Source organism: Ornithodoros turicata, chromosome 9, assembly GCF_037126465.1.
Source record: "Ornithodoros turicata isolate Travis chromosome 9, ASM3712646v1, whole genome shotgun sequence".
NCBI classification, from domain to species: Eukaryota; Metazoa; Arthropoda; class Arachnida; order Ixodida; family Argasidae; genus Ornithodoros; species Ornithodoros turicata.
The window spans coordinates 40,026,729-40,047,486 of record NC_088209.1 but is presented as its reverse complement, the minus strand read 5'-3'; the positions used below and the strand labels follow the sequence as shown (position 1 = coordinate 40,047,486).

At 45.3% G+C, this 20,758-nt stretch overlaps 1 protein-coding gene across 3 annotated transcripts in view; it reads right to left on the bottom strand.

The window, feature by feature from the left end:
* The window catches only part of LOC135368918 (uncharacterized), a 55,574-nt gene that overhangs the window by 6,767 nt on the left and 28,049 nt on the right, over positions 1–20,758 (bottom strand). For all 3 annotated transcript variants that reach the window (XM_064602476.1, XM_064602477.1, XM_064602478.1), the window contains exon 2: positions 13,104–13,154. In XM_064602476.1, the coding sequence (XP_064458546.1) occupies positions 13,104–13,154 (51 nt within the window). The remainder of the gene's footprint in view (positions 1–13,103; positions 13,155–20,758) is intronic.

The window sequence follows — 20,758 nt, the reverse complement described above, 5'->3', positions numbered from 1 at the left end:
GCATCTTTTTAAAGACGATCCCAACACTCAGGCTTACACAGCAAACTTGGACAGTATGCACAAGGTAGTCCTCGTGTCACCTGATGAAGATAAGTTGAGAAATTTGGCGGACAAGCTGCGAGAAGCCAGTGTGGACCATAAACTATGGATTGAGCAACCGGAGAACATTGCTACGTGTCTAGCGACAAAACCATACCCCAAGGATGAAGTGCAATCGTATTTCAAACAATTTAAACTATTCAAGTGATCTTAGGTATGACTGTCACCAGTGTATAGACCTGTCAAGTCCTGAAACAAAGTTTGTTAACTCCTGGCGTGCTCCGCAGTTTTGTTTTGATGTGAATTTTATTATTGTTACGTCGGAGAAGCGTACTGCTACCAAAAATAGGCATAGCTTTTTAAGCTCGGTAACAGACATTCAAAATAAGAAAGACTGTTGAGAGCACCTATTTAATATGCAAGGAAACTAGTCTAGCTTTCGTATTTGCTCTCAACTGTCTTAGTTTTATTTTGAATCACTATCGTCGACAACTTGACATTGACCTTCATATATTTTGCATACAAATGAATGTGCGTACGCGCTTCTCTAGTTGATTTGGTTACAGAAGGCATAACATAACTCCACTGCGCCCTGTGATTATCTCGGAGCTTCGGAGGCAAACTTTTCGGCGAAGCGAACACTTCTCCTTGTCAAGTTCGACGACCGTGACATAGACATCGGGGACAGAAATGGCTTTTATCGGTGATGCCACCGTCAGATGGGAGAAAGCTTGGTGTTCGGGGATCGCCTGCTATTCATAGTCGCTTGCTTGCAAGACAGAAGACAAAAGCAGACGACAGGTGCATGACATGAGCAAGCGCGAACGTGACAATGATCGGAAAAAGAAGTTATTTATTAACCTCCTAAAGGGGGCCCTCCCCGGTGCTTTGAACTCAGTTGTCTTTGTTTGAAGACAGGAACACGGAGGCTACCTTCGCAGAGATCTTGCCAATAATGAGAACGGAGGCTCGCTGTGCTATGTTTGTTCCAGGATGGAGCCCTCCTCGGCTCATTTGCCTATCGGCGGGTTTCGCTTCGGATAAAGTCCGATTCCGCCCGATACGTACCCGGCGAATCAGATTTAGTCTGAATCCAGTTACAACGGCCATTTCCCTCCAGGTTACTTCCTGACTAACAACTGCAGTTAAGGAACAATGCCGGTAAAACGGGTTAAAGAGAACGATGCCAGCCATTGCTCGACCATGTCTGCGACGTCGACCGAAGTGCGATGAAGCCGGGCATCGATTCCGCTTCTGCCCTTCGCGGTGAGAGTGAGAGACAGGTCTGGCAACATTTCCTTCGCGCCATATTGAATAAACCCGTGTGTGTGTGCACGTGCCCGAGTTGGACGTGTGGGAAGTCAATTACTGCGGATGTTTGCGGAGAAGACCGCCCTCTCGAACGCATCCAACGCGTTCCTCCTGATGAATATGGGCGCCGTGATCGCCTTTCTCGCGCGCGTTAGGTCGGCCTTGATTGCCTGCGGCGACAGTTCAGTTTGCGGAAATGGGCTGCGTCGAAGCACGCGCCATGACAGCTGTATGAAATGATCCATGGGATAGAGCAGCCCGTACCCGACATTCCATGGTTAGGGTGCGATTCTTTTGAGAGATAAGTGCCGTTCACCGGTGGCTTATCCAGAACACAAGCACGGGGGAGAGGTTCTTTCAGTGACGATAGTTAAAACAACTGTTATGTATCGCTGCCGTCTTGTGTCTAAGCTGAATAATAAGAGCCCCCTGTGGGGTGTACCCAGAGTGGGTGTATAAAAGCGGTTCTTCCAGCGGTATCTTCCAGAGGACAACGCGCCTTCGCCGTAAGCAGTAAGCGAAGGAACACGCCGCACACGACCAGGGATCGGAACCGAAACGGAACCCGAAGCGAAAACCGCTAACAACCCGTACCTTTCGCTGAACCGGAATCGAACCGAAACAGCTTTTTTTTTTTTCTCGCGTTGAACCGAACGGGAACTGAACCGAAATACATTTAGGCGGTTATCGGGTCGCGAAACGGTCGAGACGTAATGTGCGTTGTGAGAGATCGAAACTACTATTTACACAGCGGATTGAGCCTCGTCGCCAAACAAATACGAAACCGAAACTGAAGAAAACGAAACTGCCACCAAGTGCGCGAGGTATTTCCTCCTCGCAGCTACCGCGTTCATTCAGTTGTGTTTGGTCTTCCTTTTGGCAGTTGTAGGCTTCCTTCCGTCGTCGACATCATCTTGTAAGCGAATTTTGTCGTCCAGCAACCACCAAGTTTTCATTTTGGGCTGTGAAAATAACGGCCAGTCCACGAGCAGGATGTATACGATGAGTAAACATAGAGAGTACAGTATGCTACCGTAACGCTGCACCCGAAATGCATATCTGTAACACGCGGCGTTGAGGTGAACCACTGCTGCGTCGATAACAACAACAATAAAAGTACATTTGTGTTATTTGAGAATCGTAAGTATGTGCTTGCTCTTAATACAAGTAATGGCAATCTGCTCGAAATTAACTTTCCTGCACCGGTTCGAACCAAAATGCCTGAACCTGAAACCGAACCGAAAAAAATAACGGTTCCGATCCCTGGCACACGACCAGTCAGGGTGCTCGGCACATGAGGAGGGTGGTCGCAGGGTGAAAGTTTAGTGCATAATCCATCCCATAATCCATGCACCTTTTCTGCAAGTTCAGTTCTCGGTTCACTGCTGCCAGCGTTATAAGCTGTTGTTGGAAATCGTCATGCGGCACGTTGCATTTTTTGAAAATTTTTACGAAAGTTTACGAAAGTTTCACAAAAAAATGTGCGTCATCTCTTCACCACGCGCAGTTGAAGTGACCCCTCTCTCTCTTCCGCGTTTCCCCCTTTCCTTCGCGTTCCTCATCTCGCTTCTTAACCAAACGCGCGTGGGAGTCTCAGCCAATCACGTGCGTGCCATTCGGTGCCCGGTGACGTCGTCAGTGACGTAATCTTTTCTGCATGTCAAACAAGAACGAGAAGGAAGTCGTTTCATGGCTGCCAATGATGCCAATACATATATCTATTCGATAGCATGAGCCCTCAGTATACTCGTCGTTGGAGACATTTTTTTTAAGAAAATTAAAATCGAAAATTACGGGCAACATTGTGTCGAAGTACTCACCAAATGCTCATTACTCCTCAAGTAATGCGGAAAACTATGTTGAATGTAGATAACACTTGGTCTAAAACGAAAGAAGTTGGCTACGTGTCAGCTACGTAGCCATCAGTATGAGCCGTATTAGCAAGCCGGCCGGGAACGTAGATCACTGTTGCTTGACGAATTAGGGATTATTTCCCGCCAGACGTCGCCACGAGCCGTTTTACCTCAATTTTGCACGTTTCTGACTTGTTGCGCTAGGTTTAATACAATCAACGAGCTCAGTTTTAAACTACGCCATCAACACGAACTGCCCGTCTGCTGCTTTACGGTCATCTTTGCGTGAGAAATTCCCAAAAGGAAGCTTCACTGTCCTAATTCTCTATGCACCGTCGGGCGGCGCTGCATGTCAAGTGACAGCCTTGCGGGAGAAGTTCGTGCACCACACCGCCCCATCCGCGTGTTGCCGTCCTGTGGTATCTGCCCTAATCAAGCGGAACTCCCCATCCTGCTGTGCAACCGTCAATGTAGCCTACCAGCACGACGAAAAACGCCTTGCATGCGGTTCCAAAACTGACTTAACCCTTCTCGTAGACCCGTCCTGGTATCAGGCTTAGCTGCCTTCTACACGACGGGTTGCTGTGGTGTGGTGTACTTACTACAATTCCATTTGTGGCAATTTATTCGATGGACGTTGATTACTTGCTGCACAAACTGTGTATTCACACAATATACATCACCACGGAATGTTCTATAGTAAAAGAACGAGCTCAGAACGCCCGAATACGGGATTGGCCGACTCACACATTGCAGACGACACCACAGGCCCTGTCGTCTGCTACGGAATATGATGACGTTGAGCGCTCGCGCTCGCGTGGCAGCAGAAAGCTATGACGTCATGCGTATCTTCCGCTGGGCTACTCTGGGGTTTGTCGTATACTACTTCGTGGTGAAATCGAGTGCTGTTCATACAATCGGTTGTAATAGCACTACGAAGTGGTTGCATCACACGTGTTGGGCAAAGTTTCCAATGGTGCACTATAAATACACAACGTGATACGTAATTGCAGTTAGGGGAGAAACCGAATTTGTCCCGGAAAAGTCAGATACATTACTTGCCCTATCCTTATAGCACTTCTTCGTGGATGCTTTAATGGTGTACTATATGCTACAACTTTAATAGTACAGTAACGTTGATATGTCGCAGTACTTAGTATATGGTATATCAGTACAGTATATATTAACATTTGTTATGTGCATGTCTTGTACATCCAACATTATTGTACCGGCCTTGTATTAATTTTTTCGTGTACTGCCCTCCAGATTTAAGTCGCTGCTCCTGAATGAATGAATGCCACAGTTTCTCAAAATGACCTATAAATCAACCGAACGTGACCGCTTTCCACAGGGTTGCCCGGCCACGTCTTCCTTCTCACGCACGCGCTGAATCTGGCGGAGAGCCGAAGGTGACTTGAAACACTGCAGTGCAAACACGATGCAATCACTCACAGTGTGTGCAGACGACAGCCTCGTCTCGTCTGACGAAACTCGCCTTCTGGTACGGTTGGTTTGCGACCAAACAGAAAGCCGTACACCTTTCGATGCGCTTCTCAAGCTTCGTCTGGTCAATTTCAAGGAACGTCCTAGGAACGTCAGGGCGGACCTCCCACTGTCACACGAAAAGGACGTCCGCGATTTCCCCCTCGCGGACCGTCACAGGTATTTGCAATTTGCAACACGTTCCTCCTTTCCAGCCGCCGGCGCGAGAGGACATCGTGTAGACCGTTTTCGACAACCCTTTCGACCGGAACGCTGTGATCCCATTTCGAGGGACAGGTAACAGCGAGGCAGAAAATTGACTCTAGTCGTAGGCTGTGTAAGATTACAGGGATGCGTTGAAGGGTTTTCACTCCGGCGTACCGACCTCCATCTGCTATAGATGCAAATATGTCAGTCGTCAAACAAACAGCCAGACATCAGCTGCGGGTGTCGAACCACACACCTCTCGGCGTTGCGCTGTGTTCGTCGTTTGTGTACTCCAGCCCCAGAGCATACTTTCTTTCGTGACATATTATATACCGACCATGCCACAACTTGTAACTCCTATGCAAGCTAGCTCCATTCCGCTTAAATTTAAAAAAAATAAAATTAAAATTAAATTAAAAATTAAATGAATTTTTTTAAAAAAATTAAATATTAAATTAAAAAATTAAAATTAAATCTAAATTATTAATTATATTTAATTAATATGTATTAGTATAATATGTTAGTAATAGTTAATAATATGTATTAATATGTAATAATAATTAATGTATATATATATATATAATTATTAATAAGAATTAAATAAATTAATTTTTAAAATTAATTTCGTATATACTCTTTATACGTAGGAACGCACTTTACAAGTTTCCGCGTTCAAGAACTAACTGTGCTCTACAGCTGCTTTCACACAAAGTATACCACTTTTTACTAATAAACATTTACGAAATAACATTATTATTCAATCACTTTCACGCCAGTTAATAAGGTCATTTTACATTGTCTGAGATCTATGTGTACTACATTACGTACATTTCTGAATTTCATTGTGTATGGCGCTGTTTCGTTTGTTTTATACTTTAGTCAAATTATATCGGTTAACTGTTATCTTAATGTATATGCTATTGTTCGGGACAAACTCAAGTGTGCTGAAATTTTCGTTTGAATTCTCATTGTTGAGGTACTATTAATAACTGTGCCTGTAATCTTTCGCTGCATGTAAACTTTGAAGGGGGCAGACCACGCCAGTATATACCTCCTGTCTTGTACCGCCACCAGTCAGGATTGCCTGTATACCTTCTGCCGAATACTTGATAAAAGTAAACGTTATTATTATTATCCGCTAGGGGCGCTACGCGTCGGTTACGTATAGGTATTGGACTGTGGAAATAGAAAATTTTGGGTGGCAACAAGCGGCCACGCTGCCGTAGCAAACGCTCAACAGACATGGCTACTGCGAAGGTCAAGCCAAAGACCAGTAGGTGGAAGGGTCGAGTCCTTCTCCCGACAGTGTTTCCCTTGGGTCTTGCGCGGCAGACTTTCCAGAACCGCACTTCCCCTGAAGTCGACCCAGGACTTGCATTAATCTTCCCCTTGTGTCCTATACATTTCTGTAGCACCCTCTCTCTATCCTCTCTCTCTATTCAGCATGACATGGATCGGTTGGTGAGGTATGACCCAAACTGCAAACTGAATTGCTGCAAAAAGCTACGCAAAAAGCTGCATCCGCAGGGTCATATGACCGCTGGTCATTTCGTTTTCCATACCTTTTCATGCTCATATGTGCGCTTATAGTTATTCGTTCCTTATATTAATTGGCATTGTCATTTGCATATTTTTACGGACACTATAAGGACGTATACACACTACAGGAAGAGGTACGTATATATATATATATTTTTTTTTTTCGTTTGTATCTATTTTTCTCTATGTAACGTGGTTATTGTGTAGCGTCCACTTGTTTGGTTTGATCAACCGCTAAATGTTTTTCTGTCTCTGTCGCTTTGTTAATTCACCACGTCGCTGTCACGACGTTCCTCCGTCAGTAATATAAATCCAATTGCAGGAAGAAAGAAGCGACATGTGATGCGTAGAACCATTAGCGCATAGCAGGGTTGTGTCGCGCCGTTGATTCCACGAACGGAATTTCCTCTTTTGCGCTATTTACCACGACGGCCTTGAGACGACGAGCTGTCGTCGTTGCACGTGTTATTACCTGCACACACTACGTATTACACACGTCTGAAAGCACATGGATGCCGTTTGGATCAGTTGGTAAGCGTGTCCACATAAGTATCGGCGAGCTGTAGTGTACCGGAAACATTCCATGAAAAGGAACATCAACAACAACTACTACTTTTATTTTGAGATGAAGCACGTTGTCAAATCCAAGATCAGCAACGTGCCAGCGAGTTGAAAGAAGTCACGGTCACGCCATTAGCTTCGAATAGACCTCCTCCCTGTTTCGTAAACAAATGACGTCATAGTGTTCGACAGCGCCACCAATTTGGTAGAGTTGAACTATAGGGGCGAACAAAGTCGCGCCCGAAAACCACGGTCTTGAGGGGATTACGATGGTCCCTAAAAGGGACGCGACCTTCGGTCCTACTTTTCTGTCAGTAGGAGGCAGCGAACAAGTGCCCATTCGTGGAACCAAGCCCTCCCTTTCCGATTTGTTTCGGCTTCAGTCTGCCTACCAACGTCATGACGACGTTTCTCGGGTAGAGGTCTGTAAGGTGAAACTTGTTCGCGTTTGAGGGAAAACAGTGGCGCAAATCGAGAACAACTTTATTTCGAGATGTTGAGTGGGGAGTTTCATCGCCAGGGACGATACTCTGGCCCAGTGCCGGTGGTGACGTGGGGAATGAAATAATAATGGCGCCTTCACAAAAAGGAATCGAAGTCCTACGGTGTCCAAAAAGATGAGAAAGAGTTTTGAGGGCAGAGGGTTGGTGGAGACTGGAGAGGCGCGAATCAGAACACGACGTTCCAAACGGTAACACCTCCTTGAGTCTGAGGAGAACTGTGAGAAACAAGACAAGGACAGAACAAAAAAAAAAAAAAAAACCCCGGCGAAGACGACTTAAAAATTCGGCTTTCTATCAATTCTTCGAACCCAAGTTCTGCTTGCGACACACTTGTCTGAAAACTTGAGCCCGTGGCCCATCTGTCTCCTACCGGCGGTGTCGTGTACCATTATCGCATAAGAAGCTGTACCATTATCGCCTCTGAGGGGAGGCTGTGTTTCACACAACGCCACGTGCCACACTCAGGGGAGATGCTAACAGACGACACCCAAGTATTACGAACGATCTCTCCCGATTGGTGGCGTTGTGTGGGACATGGGGCCTCCCCTCGCGGAGGCGATAGTGGTACAGTTCCTTCGCGCGCGACACCGCCGATAGGGGACAGCTTGGCCACGGCCACGGGTTGGGGATTTCGGACAAGTATGGGGCAAGCAGTACACAGGACAAGAGTCGCTCGTGTTCCGTCTTGTGTCTCTCTTTTCGATGTTACCAGCGTTACGTTTTTCGCGTGTTCATAAGCTTTTTTTGCATTCTACTATTATGTTAAGCGACTGGCTTGTCACGTTTTCCGTTATCCTGAACATCCTGCAGGTCTACCACTACTGCTCTCGCAAGGGCATCTTAATGGTCATTGAAATGAATGACGATTGGACCGATGATTGGTCACTGGCCACTGTTACACGGCCGTGTTTCGGTTGCGATTGACTCTGATGTTGGATAGATGGAAAGACTTCGAAAAGCGCTGCTGGCAGCCTAGTGCTCTGTGCACAGCTATAAGTGCTGAAAAAGCACACAAAAAGCTGCGAAAACCTCTATGAAAAGCCATAAAGCTTCAGTATAACAGTTATTACACATGGCTGGCACTTGCTAATTTACTTTTCTATACTCTCGAGCCTCACGCCTCCGTGCGACGTTGACACCACGGAGCGTCCAACAAAAATGGATATGAGAGTAGTAGTTACATGCAATCAACAAACTTTTCTGTTTTAGTTTTCTTGCCTTACATCTTACTTATATGAACTTTCTTACTATCTTTCTTACTATATATGAACTCCTTTCGTTTACTAAAACTTCCGTAAATGGACGGACGGACGGACGCGAGCAGCGCCATGCAGCGTGTAACGTGTGAACGTCTCGAGCAGGATTGGATCGGGTCGCGTGGCAGAGCAGCGATGTCTTGTGAATGGTGCTCCAGATGCTGAACGGCCATCGCGTGTGACAGAGGTGTTCCACAGTTGTGGGATTTGGAATAAAAATGCAAGAAGAGCGGAAGCAGAGGGAACGGGTTCGAATCCAGCTGGGGGGACGCCAGCAATTTGATGGCAACGTACAAGTCCTACCGAGATCGAAACAGTTGCCGTTGTGCCGTGCTCAGAGATATGAGCGCACATTAGAGACGCATCTCGTACAACTCTTTCCATGTCGCAACCGTCAAATACACGTGCACTCGCCTTTTTTTCTTCTTTTTTTTCCCTCTCTTTTTCTTTTTTTGCGACGTTGGGCAATGCTTCGATGAGTCACGCCCACCCATGAACGGAAGGTGATACCAACGCCCCCGATCTGTTGCGGGCAAAAGCAATACTGCTGGCTCTTTCTGCCGGTGATGGCCTTGTACCGGTATATAAAAAAAAAAAAAAAAAAAAAGAGATACCTGATGAGTGGGCGAAACGAATTTGGAATACGTTTCCTCTTCTTTATCTCTATATGTTCCTCTCCCGCAGGAAAAAGATAATTTGTTTTTATGTTCTTCTGTATATATGCCGCTTTTTCTCTTTTTGTGTGTGTATGTCACGTAGAGGAGGACAAAAATGACGTTATATTTTACACATATATGTACGCAGAATATAATTGAAGCGGTTTTTACAGCCTGGTTTCGGGATTCAATATGTCGTTTCGAATTTGTGATACGATGACAAAACGAGTTCTTTTTTTTTTTTCGTTTTGTTTTGTTTTTTCTTGCATTCTTATCTCTCTAACCGCGGTGTAAAAATAAACTACGCGACGTCCAGACATGTGTCCAGATAATGTCGGGTGTACGACGAATTTTAATGGGTTAGTTATTGGATTTTCATGCTCTGCTTCTTCTTCTTTTCTTTTCCTTTTTTTTTCTTTTTGCGATTTTACGTGGCGCCCCCTATAGGCCCGTTGCACTAAAGTTTCGTTCGGCGACTGCGGCGCCAACTGCCCTCCGCTAGTGTAAGTGCCCGCAAACGTCGTGATAACAGGCCCATACACGAGCCCTGACCTGATGTACCTAACCGTGCGATCCTAAGGATATTTTAAGATTAGTATTCGCTGTGCGATTGATTAGTAGTTCGCGTGACAACGTTAGATACTGAAACTGATTGGTTGGTAAAAAAAAGAAAGATAAATATGGCCGCTGAAACTCTTGACTCCTAAACTCGTTGCAACAAGCGAGAAGTATTGTATTGGCCATACCAAACGATTAAATTGTATTAATTGTATTGTATTAATAAATTCAACTCGATTGTACCGTAAGGAATTCGAATGTTCCGTAATTTTGGTTGACCTCTGTTAGCTACGGGAGGATTTTCGTGAATTGCCAGTCAGGATGATTGTGAGATATTCCTGCTTCATCCTGAATAGAAAAAAACATAAATAAATAAAAAATGAGGGCGGGGGATCCGGAAAAGCAATTATATTTTCTACATGTGGGGTACTGCTGTGGGCCAACGGAACCGTCAGCGGAAACGGCTGCCGTCACTTCCGGTCACTGAACATCTCGTTCAACCAGACGAGAAAAAAAAGGTGAAAGCTCCTTCTTTGTTTCTTTTTATTCCCCGCATGGGAGGCGGATCCACTTTGCGTGCAGAGGTTACGTTGTTGTAATATCTTCGTTTTTATTCTTTTTTTTTCTCTTTCTTCTTTTTTTTTTGTGTGTGTGTGTGGCTGGAAGACCAACGTCCGGATGAAACGCTGTAATCGAAGGCGAAACACTATAGCTTTTCTAACGCAAATTATAATCATTTCCCCACAGAATCACTTGAAAGGAACATAATAGAATGTAAAACTACCCCGAAAATTCTAGCAATTTGCATCCGTCGCAGGTGTGTAGTAGTAGTAGTGCGTGTGTGGTAATACATGATATTACGATACTATTTCTGTTGTACCTTTGAGCCATCTGAGTATTATAAAACTCTCTCTTTGAAGTGTGTCTGTATAACAGTACACACCATTGAACAAATACATGTACGCAAAAAAAAAGAAAAAAAAAGAAAGAAAGCGTGTGTAATATATTTAGTGAGTCGTCCTAAGTCCGACCTTTGAAACCCTCTCGGTTATTAAATTTCCCGTGCGGCTGAATTTAGTGACGTGGTACGAATGGGTGGTACCAGAGGAAGAATGCTCTATCTGCGTAAGCGTGCTTTCATTCGACGGCTAGTCAATGGGCATCCGGGAAGCATCCACCACAGGCGAGGTCTCTCGTACGCGCGGACGGGAAGCCAAACAAGGACTCCATGCATATTTGACCTCGCTCTGATGACTGTCATGCTGCTTCATGAACGAAAATGCATTCCGGGAGCAATCGAACGCATCAACCAAGTCTGTGTTGCCGGGGCTTTCCTTTTTTTTTTTTTTTTCGCCCCCCTTTTTTTTTTTTTTTTTTCGCAGTTACTTACTATACAGTTAGGGAGTGACTTTTTCGGGTTAAATGCCGTACTCAGATTCGGGGAGTAAAAATCGGGCGCTATTTTTAAATCTGTAATTCGGGGAGAAATCGGGCGATAATTGTGCCTTCGAGTGTTACCGGCTCTCTTTTTTGTTCTTTTGTTGTCGTTGTTTTTGCTTTTTTTTTGCTTTTTTTTTGCGAGATCGTGACCTCCCAGCGGTAATCCCCGAAGGCATAGACACAGTGTTGACACACATGGGTGTATTGCCGGGAACGTATAAGTGACCCATTCTTACACGTGTTACAATGTAGCGACCTTCGTTCGTCATCGGTGAAAACGTCACTTGAGGATTTCATAGTGACTGGAATTCGGGGAGAAATCGGGTTTAACCCGAATTGGTCAGAGGTAAGTTCGGGGGGGAATAACCGGGCGGAAATCGGGTTTAACCCGAAAAAGTCACTCCCTAACTATATACTACGTCGTTTTACCGACACCACTTTTGTGAGTACGTTTTATCTACATCCTTCATCGGCGTTATGTCTATATACATAATGGTTCACGAGCAACGCAGGGCCCCGCGGTGTCTATAATACTCTTCGCCTCCCGGGGGGGCACAATTAGGAAATTTGTGCCCCCCCCCCCCTGTATTCTTGATTTTCTTCCTCTCTTCTATCGTCCCACAGCGCCTTCTTCATGCCTTGGGGGGAGGGGGGGATAACGTTAGGTTTCTAAAGGGTGTCTTTTCCGCGCCCCTTCAAAGGGGGGCTCAGGGGAAAGAGGGGGCGATGGCCCCCTCCCTGTTCCCAGTAGACGCCGGCACCGGGACGTCCGTGCTAAATGTTAGGGTGTGAACTACTAAAAGTTAGGAGAAACGGGAGCTGAGGAAGTTGTATGTGCCCTTTGGGACTTAAAAAGTCCCACCGAAAGCGATAAAAATAAATAAATAAATAAAGGGGGAAACAAGGCGATAGTGGTGTAGTGAGCTTTAGTGCGCTATCGTCTTCGCGTACACAGTGATAATAGCGTGATATCTGGTTTTGCGCACTGCGCGAAGCTCTCTTTATGTTTTGCGCGTGCGCAGGCCTATACCGACGCTATCCCTTACGTACGCAAATGCGATAACGTACGATACACTCTAAAACTCTCTAATAATCGTGGTTCTTGTCCTCACAAAATATATCGTCCGTAAAATATTTCATCGTCAAAGTTCTCGTTTTCATATAGTGTTCTTCCTATACATACTGTTCTATCGCAATAGCCGCTTCTGGATGTGATGTGGTACTTGACGCAAGAAAATAATAATAATAAATAAATAAAGATGAAGAAGGAAGAAAAAGCTGCATCTTTGGGCATTGTGCCAGACCCGCTTATGCACGCGATAGCTTTATGGGGCCATCATTGCCCGTAAATTTTTGGCGACTTTCTCGTCGAAATGCTATGAAATTATCATTTAAAGTCTTTTTACGTTTTACGACATCGTCCATTTTCGCATCGTTATACTGCGGTGGGAACGCAAGTGAAGCGTTCTCGCAACAGCCAGGGTGAGGTGGTCACGTGGCGTCATAAAGAGCCACGTACAGAGCTGCAGCGCATTGCTAGCTCGATTCAGTTCAATTCAATTCAATTGAACTCAATTCAATTCAATCACAAATGTGACTGGGAGCAATGACAAAAAGCCACGTAGCGTGACTCGAAGTGGATAATAAGGACAGCTCAATAAAGCAATCGCTGAAAAGTGATTAACTATGTGACGTTACCTGAGGTCTTGCGTACCTCCTTGTTCGGGTCCGACGGCTCGTCGTGTTTTTCTGAAATTAAAGAGTTCAAGTTTTATTTCTCTCAAAGTTTATCGGCGAGTGACGCATCATAAACGTTAGCCCTAGTTAACCTCTAGAAGCTGTCGAGTCAACTTAAATTCGAAGCTATATACCAATATGGCAGTGCGAAACACCGCATGCGACAAGTTTATCGATCGGATTGATTCGTATATGACAGAGTAAGCCGTAATTGGATCGTTTGCGCCAATCAACGAATGAATTGATGAACGACCATGCTGCTTCGAAATATGACGCATATGTCACGTGACAGAGCAGCTCCCGCGCGCTGGATCTCCAAGGGGCGAGTCGGTGCTCTAATAATGGGGAAATGGCGCTTATTGAGGTCCCGCGTTGTCGTGCGTTTTGAACTGGACACATTTCCTATATAGGAAGTCTATATAGGGACGCCATATAGGAAGGCTATATAGGGACTCCAGCTTATGATTCGAAGTACGAGGCCTTCATACGAAGGAATGGTTGGACTAATCACTCCACCAGCATGGACTCCGCGCTACTCCGTAATTCGTTGTGGACCTTCTATAATCATCACTGGAAACAGAAACGTACATAAAAGATAACACAGAGAAAGTGAAACAAACAGGGGGAAAATATAAAGCGAGAGTGGCCTACATTGGAACAAAAGTAAAAGGGACACCGTACGTGCTACAAGAAACCGAAAGTATAGCAGTGCGGAGGCTTTTGTCCGGCCCGATGTCGGGGCTCGCGGATGACGAGCAAAGGCGACTCGGGGCAAAGTACGACCGCAGACATGACATGCCACGTCATGCTACGTCATTGATATGCGGTACACGGATATGCGTATATTTTGTCCCTCACGCTTTCCCCTTTTTGCAACACTGACGTTGAGTCTCCCCCACCTGTTAACGCGTGCATCAGGTGGTTCTGTTTGTCCTGTCTTCGGTGCACGCGGCGGCGACGGCAAGGTCCTCAACAAGGAAGGCCCCAGGCACTTAGTTATTTTGCTTTGAACTTGAACGAATCAGGATTAAATATTAGGAAAAAAAAACGTATAAGAAAAGTTCCGAACCTGCTGACGCTCGATACCTTTCGGACTGGACCCGAGGCCGTCGTCAAAACGAGTTTGAGGCCGATTTCGTCCACTGGGCCGGGCTCGTGCTCGTGCCATCCCGGCCCTTTGCAGTGCTCTGTCGTGGTGTCCTGTCATGTTATCTGCTTCGTTGTGTTAGGCACAAATTTTGCTAGGTGTTAACACCAGTTATAAACAAAGCCTGGTCGCGCTGAAACGACCTGACGTGGTCCTTTGGAATCCGCCAATTACGGCCTTACTTTCCGGCTCCCGTAGCTACAGAAATGAGCCACATGAGCTGTACTGGCATCCACTAGTAGACACTTAAAGCCTGCATCTGAAATCAGCAGACGACATCCTGACTTTGAAGGAGTGCGAGAGGAGGCTTCATGCAGACCCTCTCAACCTGCCTGGCGTTGGGTTTACGGATATACCCAGCAATCCCCTCCCTCTACACACCCCTAATGCGCCCTCCCTCCCCAGATTTCTTCTAACACCCCAAAAATATCGTCCAGAAAGGCTAAAGACGCGAGAAAAGCAACGAATATTAGTATCACCCCCTCCCCTAATTCGCATACACCACTACGGACCCCTCCCCCAAGATGAAGATCCCTGCAGGTTGGAATGCTTGGCCAGGTGGTTAGCCTTTTTTAGGTGACGCTGCTTTGAGAAAGTGTCGAGACACAGTTTTCCCGACGTATCCCATCAGCAAAGCGGCACGACAATAAAGGTCGACGGGTGACGTCAACATAGACACTTCCATCAACGCGATTTCCCACGTCTTCCTCCGTACGTTGATGGGACTTTCTTCGGAGCAGCCATCGCGTAATTGCGGGTTCTTCTCCACGGGCAGGAACGAAAGCACGCATATGTCCTTCACGAGAGGAAAGGATTTCGCAGTCGGTATGCGGTATGCCTAGACAGAGGAACCTTCATCAAAATAAGAACGCCCTTCACTTCCAGACCCTGACGGCAGCAGACAAACACCGCGTTGTACGTGTTATCCAAAGCGCAGGTACACCAGGGGACAGACAGGTTAATTTTGGCTGCAGAGTTTAATGTCTTATATATATAACAAATATATATTAGCATATATTAAACATTAACTTGCTTGTAAGCACAGCACAACAAGTTATACATTCGATATGGGGAACGCTAAATAATTTTTAATTTGCCAGTAAAATTGCGGTAAAACGGCTCGGAGCGACATCTGGTGGGAAATAATGCAAGGTTTGTCGAGCAACAGTGATCTATGTTCCCCAATGGCTCGCACTCTCAGAACAGAACTCTACCGCATACCTTGTGCGTCAACCAGTGTCACGAATGATAAGGTTATCACTTCTGATTTGGAGAGAGTGAAGGGCGCACCCCCCTCTTGTAGCAATTATCGAAATTGCTATAAAAAGGCGTACGCCCGCCTCGCTATTCGAATCAGAAGCGATAACCCTATCACTCGTGGTAATGGTTGGCGGACGACGTGCTATGCGGTGAAGTTCTATTCTGGGAGTGCGTTGCTCCTGACGGCTACGTGGCCAACTTCTTTTGTTTTATGTCATGAATGTTTAAATGAGCGTTGGTTCCCCGCTCCCTCCAAGCGCGGAAGCTGTACCCTATACAGTATAAATGTTCGCTATAATGGAACTAAGTTGCACTTTGAATGCACATGGGCTTGTGAATGGGTACGTAAAAAAGATACAGTTTATTTATTTAGAAATACTATTGGCCTCTCACTAGATGCCCAAATATAGGAGTGGTAAAAAGATGCGTAAATACCGTTAAAGTTCGCAAAACGCCACTGGTACGTGTTTTTTACGTTTAGACAGATACTGGTCGGTAGCCCCTGCCTACACCGGTATATAGGCTATTCCAAAGCGGCGTTTACATAAATGCGCCAAGAGCGTATCGGTATCAACCCAAGCAGCACAACATATTGGTCCAATATTGGATCAACATTGGCAATACGGGCCTTATTGGTCCAACATTGGCCCAATATTGGGTCGGTATTGCCAATACTTGGCCGGTATTGCCAATACAGGTCCAATATTGGAGCAACATTGGCCATACTGGTCCAACGTTGGGCCGGCATTGCCAATATTGGTCCAATATTTGGCCAAGATGTTGTGCTGCTTGAGTTATCGCAACAAATCCTCTCCGACAGGGCCACGTCAACCAATCGGCCTGTCGCGATATACGTGCGAGGAAGTGCCATAACTCGATGCGACAGGCTTCTCCACAGCTATCCGGCAGCTATTAATGTCGTAACTGTGTGTGTTGCGTGTAAAAATCGCGCTTATACTACGTCATAAAACTCAAGAATTGAATTTGGAGTGTCCGACTTCTATCTATACTTTGCTACTCCTGCTCGTCGCACGAGTACCTCTGATGGCGCCGTTTCTTCGAGTGCCGTCATCCAATTGGAGCCATATGAGGTCTTTTCAACGTATATGAATGAGTGTAAAAACTACCGCCATTACAGTGGCCGTAATAAATGGTGTAAGAAAGATAAAGGCGACGTTTCGGAACTCTCTAATATTCACCGGAGTTTCTTTTTTATTTTTATTTTTCCTTCAGTCGACCCTTCTTGGTGATAAACTTCAGACCACAATAGTTCATGGAACGTTTAAACATGGCGAGAGCGCGCCGTGCATTGTGCACGTTAATGATAGTAGCTCGAAACGAAGCTTTGTGAGCGGAACTTGCTTCAATACCCGGGCCCAAGGAAATGTTCTTCTCAGACTTCTTCTCCTTTGACGTGTGTTCTCAATAACGTTTAAATGGCGCATGCGGAAGTTGCGCTCCACCCCGAAAGGGAACTTCCGGTCTCAAAGTAGAATGGACGGGGCTCAATTGAATGACGAAGCATTTGTGCAAATCGTTGAAGCTGTCTGCACGAGGGGTCCGTCATCAGCGGTGGTTTTGACGGAATTGACTGGAAGATGCGGCTGTCGTCTGTTAAAGGGCTTTGACGCGGCGAGGCCCCCGATGTTATATAAAAAGGGTCGCGTTCGCACAGACGTACTCGCACGTTCACACTGCCGCACCCACACACTCTTAGAAATGAACTTCACCGCACAGCACGCTCCTAGCCAACCATAATCTCGAATGATATCGTTATCTGACGTGATTTGTTGAAAACGGGAGGCGTACGCCTTTTCTGTGACAATTATGAACGCATAAGTGTCACAAAAAAGGCGTACGCCTCCCGTTTTCAGCAAATCAGACCAGATAGCGATATCATTCGAGATTATGGTTGGCTAGGAGCGTGCTATGCGGTGAAGTTCATTTTTAAGAGTGCGGGGCAAACGGCGCATCTCTCGGGTTTGTTAGGGATAGCTCGGATGCGAACACTTGTTCAGGGGAATCTGTAACTGTACCCAGGTACCTGTTCCGCGGAACTCGCACGAGAACGTGGGTGTCGTTCTTGTTTGATTTTTCCTTGTATAGCTGCGGCGTATCCGCGCAACCACCGGCTGCGCGTTCTCTGCGCGTTCTCCTTTGGCTTCTCCGGCAGATTTTCGACGCAGACGTCCCCCGAAGCCTGCCCAGGACGCGTAATACACCCATACCACCACCGTCTCCCTCTACTCACTCTCCCTGTCGAACACATGCAGTTCTTAATAGGTCGAATTCGAGTAAACAGTCCCCTCACATTCGTTCCCATATATATACTTTATACGGGGAGCACATACGGACCTCCCATGTTACCAACTTCCTATACCACAAAAAGACCGAGTCGAAATTCTTACGGAAAGTCGCAACGCCCCAAAGATGCAGCTGCGAAACGTGCACCCCCCTCCCCCCTCTTTTCTCTCTCTCTCTCTCTCTTGTGGGGATGTTCCGTGGGCCGCTATTTCGAGTCCCCCCTCAACCGAAATGAAAAGTGCCATCAAAATCCCGTATCCGAGGCACCCAGACTGCGCTGCTGAAATAGCGCTCTTTCACGACGTATTTTACGACATGCCACGGCCCGCGTGTAAACAAGGGGTGACGTCACAGACTCGTTGACGTGTGGGAATCCTTTCTTTCGTTTGGAGACGACAAAGCATGCGACAGAGTGACAAGCCACCCGGGAGACAAAAGTATAGGTATTCGACGAGTAATCATGTTCAGGTATATAGATACATGTACATGTCGCGTGTTTGTAGTCCGCGAGTGTCAGGTTAGCTTCGGGCGCGACGTTTTAGCTGCACGCGGCGAAATGAGCTCCTATATACAGAGACAAGATTACAGTTGTAAAATTAAGTTGTTGTTGTTGATGATGATGATTCGTGTCTCTTTTTTTTTTTTTTTTTGGCGCAGTGACAACGAAGGTCGCGTAATGCGCCACAGCAATGATAAGAATGGCGAGTTAAAAGAAAACACCTTGTTTTGTAAAATATCTCACGAATGTATAAACCCATCATTCTAAAATTACAACAGGTTAAGGATTCCGATGTGTTCCATGAAATTAAATGCTAAATTAAGCTAGATAAATGAATGCTAAATAAAATTGAAAGCACTAAAAGGAATCATAGCGTCGTCACCCAACAAGAAAAAAAATTAAGTTGTAAAACTGTAACAACTGTTTTACCAATCGTATATATTCCAGCGCACCATATGTACACAACAGTTGAGAAATATACGACATTTCGGAATTCCTTCGAATTCCATCATCAAAATGACAAAAGTGGTGAACAAAACAGTACTATTTGTGCAGCATATAGGTGAGCTACAAATAATGCCGTTTATTCGCCAGTTTTGTTATTTTGATGATTGAATTCGAATGAATTCCGAAACCTCAAGCTGATTTGCTTTTTTTAATTGTCGCGTACACTGGCGTGTTGGAGTACGATTCGTAAAGGATGCGCATACGATGTAGCAGTTGTGTAAATTTGTGTAATTTTTTTTATCGAGCCTCTCTGAACAAAAATAACGATATGGTATAATAACGCAGTTAAATTACACGTCGTACATTAAAACATATACTTGACAGCATGCCTAAAGTCAACGCATGGTTACTTTAAGCGCTTATTGAGAGCATGATTTGAGGCAATATAAATGTGATAAAAAAAAAGTAATAATAAGAGCGCACGCCGAAAGTCACTTGGCAATGCGGACCGCGTGCGGACGGAATAAGATGCCTATCTTGCACATCACGGGGTCATTTCCATAATCGCGCAAATCTTGCGACGATGCGGGCACATCCCGTCTATTGGGGGGTGAAGTATTGCACAATATAAACAAACAACGCTGCAATACGAAACAGATGCGGGCGCGGAGTGCCACTGAACGAAGAGATGCACAGACGGCGTGGATGCATGTGTAACAGTATCGTATATGCAAGTTCCTACGCGGAGTTCTTTCTTTTTCTTTTCAGTTTTTTTTTAATTGTGACTGGTCGGTTAATTGGGAACGAAGCACGCTAATAAACTACTATTGTTAGTCCATACCGCAACAGGTAGATATACTCGCTATGTGACCAAGCAAACGCACACACCTAGCAGGCATTACAGAATTCCCTGCTGAATACACTCTATAACACAACGCGAACTTGTCAGGGCAAGGTTGGCTACGGACATATAGTTAGGACATAGTCCTAACCATGATCGTTTATACTTTATCTGCAACACCTACGTATTAAGATTTCTACTATACTCTATCGTATTCTGCGTATTAGGTGGTGGTAATTTAAATCGAAAGTGACAACGTCCACTGTACGCTGTGTGGGCTTGCTTTAGAGCAAATGAAAATTGACTTCTAATTGACAATTAATTGATTTCATATTGACCGTATTGACTTTCTACCTTCGTTGACTTCTAAATGACATTGGCCGCTTAAAGTCAATTGACATGTTATTGATAATATTTTGACAGAATTCCTATTGACACTGGCGACTTAAAGTCAATTGACATGTTACTTGCTATATTTTGACAGAATTTCTATTGACAAAGGGCAATAAGCAGTCAATTGAGGTGTTCCTAAATATATCATTTTTAATTAAGTGATCCTATTTCATTTGAAACAGATTCTTTCGTATTTTTGTGTCTACCTGCTTAGTGGTGTACCAATGCAATAGTCATATGATTTTATTCGTTCGCATGCATCAAAGAATTAAACATGTGCTATGCATTGCACACATAAACAGGATGGATTTTGTTTCAGTTATCAGATCCACGTGCTCCCGACAACTGGGAGAGCTATAGCCACTTCTGGACGAAAAAACATTGCCGATTGAATTCGCTGGTGAGCTCCAGGAGTCGAGCACGTGTCGCATTTGTCAGCACAATTTTGAGAGCGCTGTAGCATTGTACATCGGGAATTCCATTTAATGCGACCATTCGTCCTTCGTGGCATTTGAAGTGAAGAACAAAAACCGTTTGGTTTAGATTAGAGAACCACTGCTTGTGCGGTTTATGTTATGAGCGAGTACCAACAGCCTAACCTAGAATGACAACGCACGACTGCGACGCGTACGGGAGCCAATGAAACGCAAACATGTGAGCAATAATTTGGCACACTAACAACACACTGAATTAAAGAAATTTTCGCCTTGTGTATTCTGCCAGAC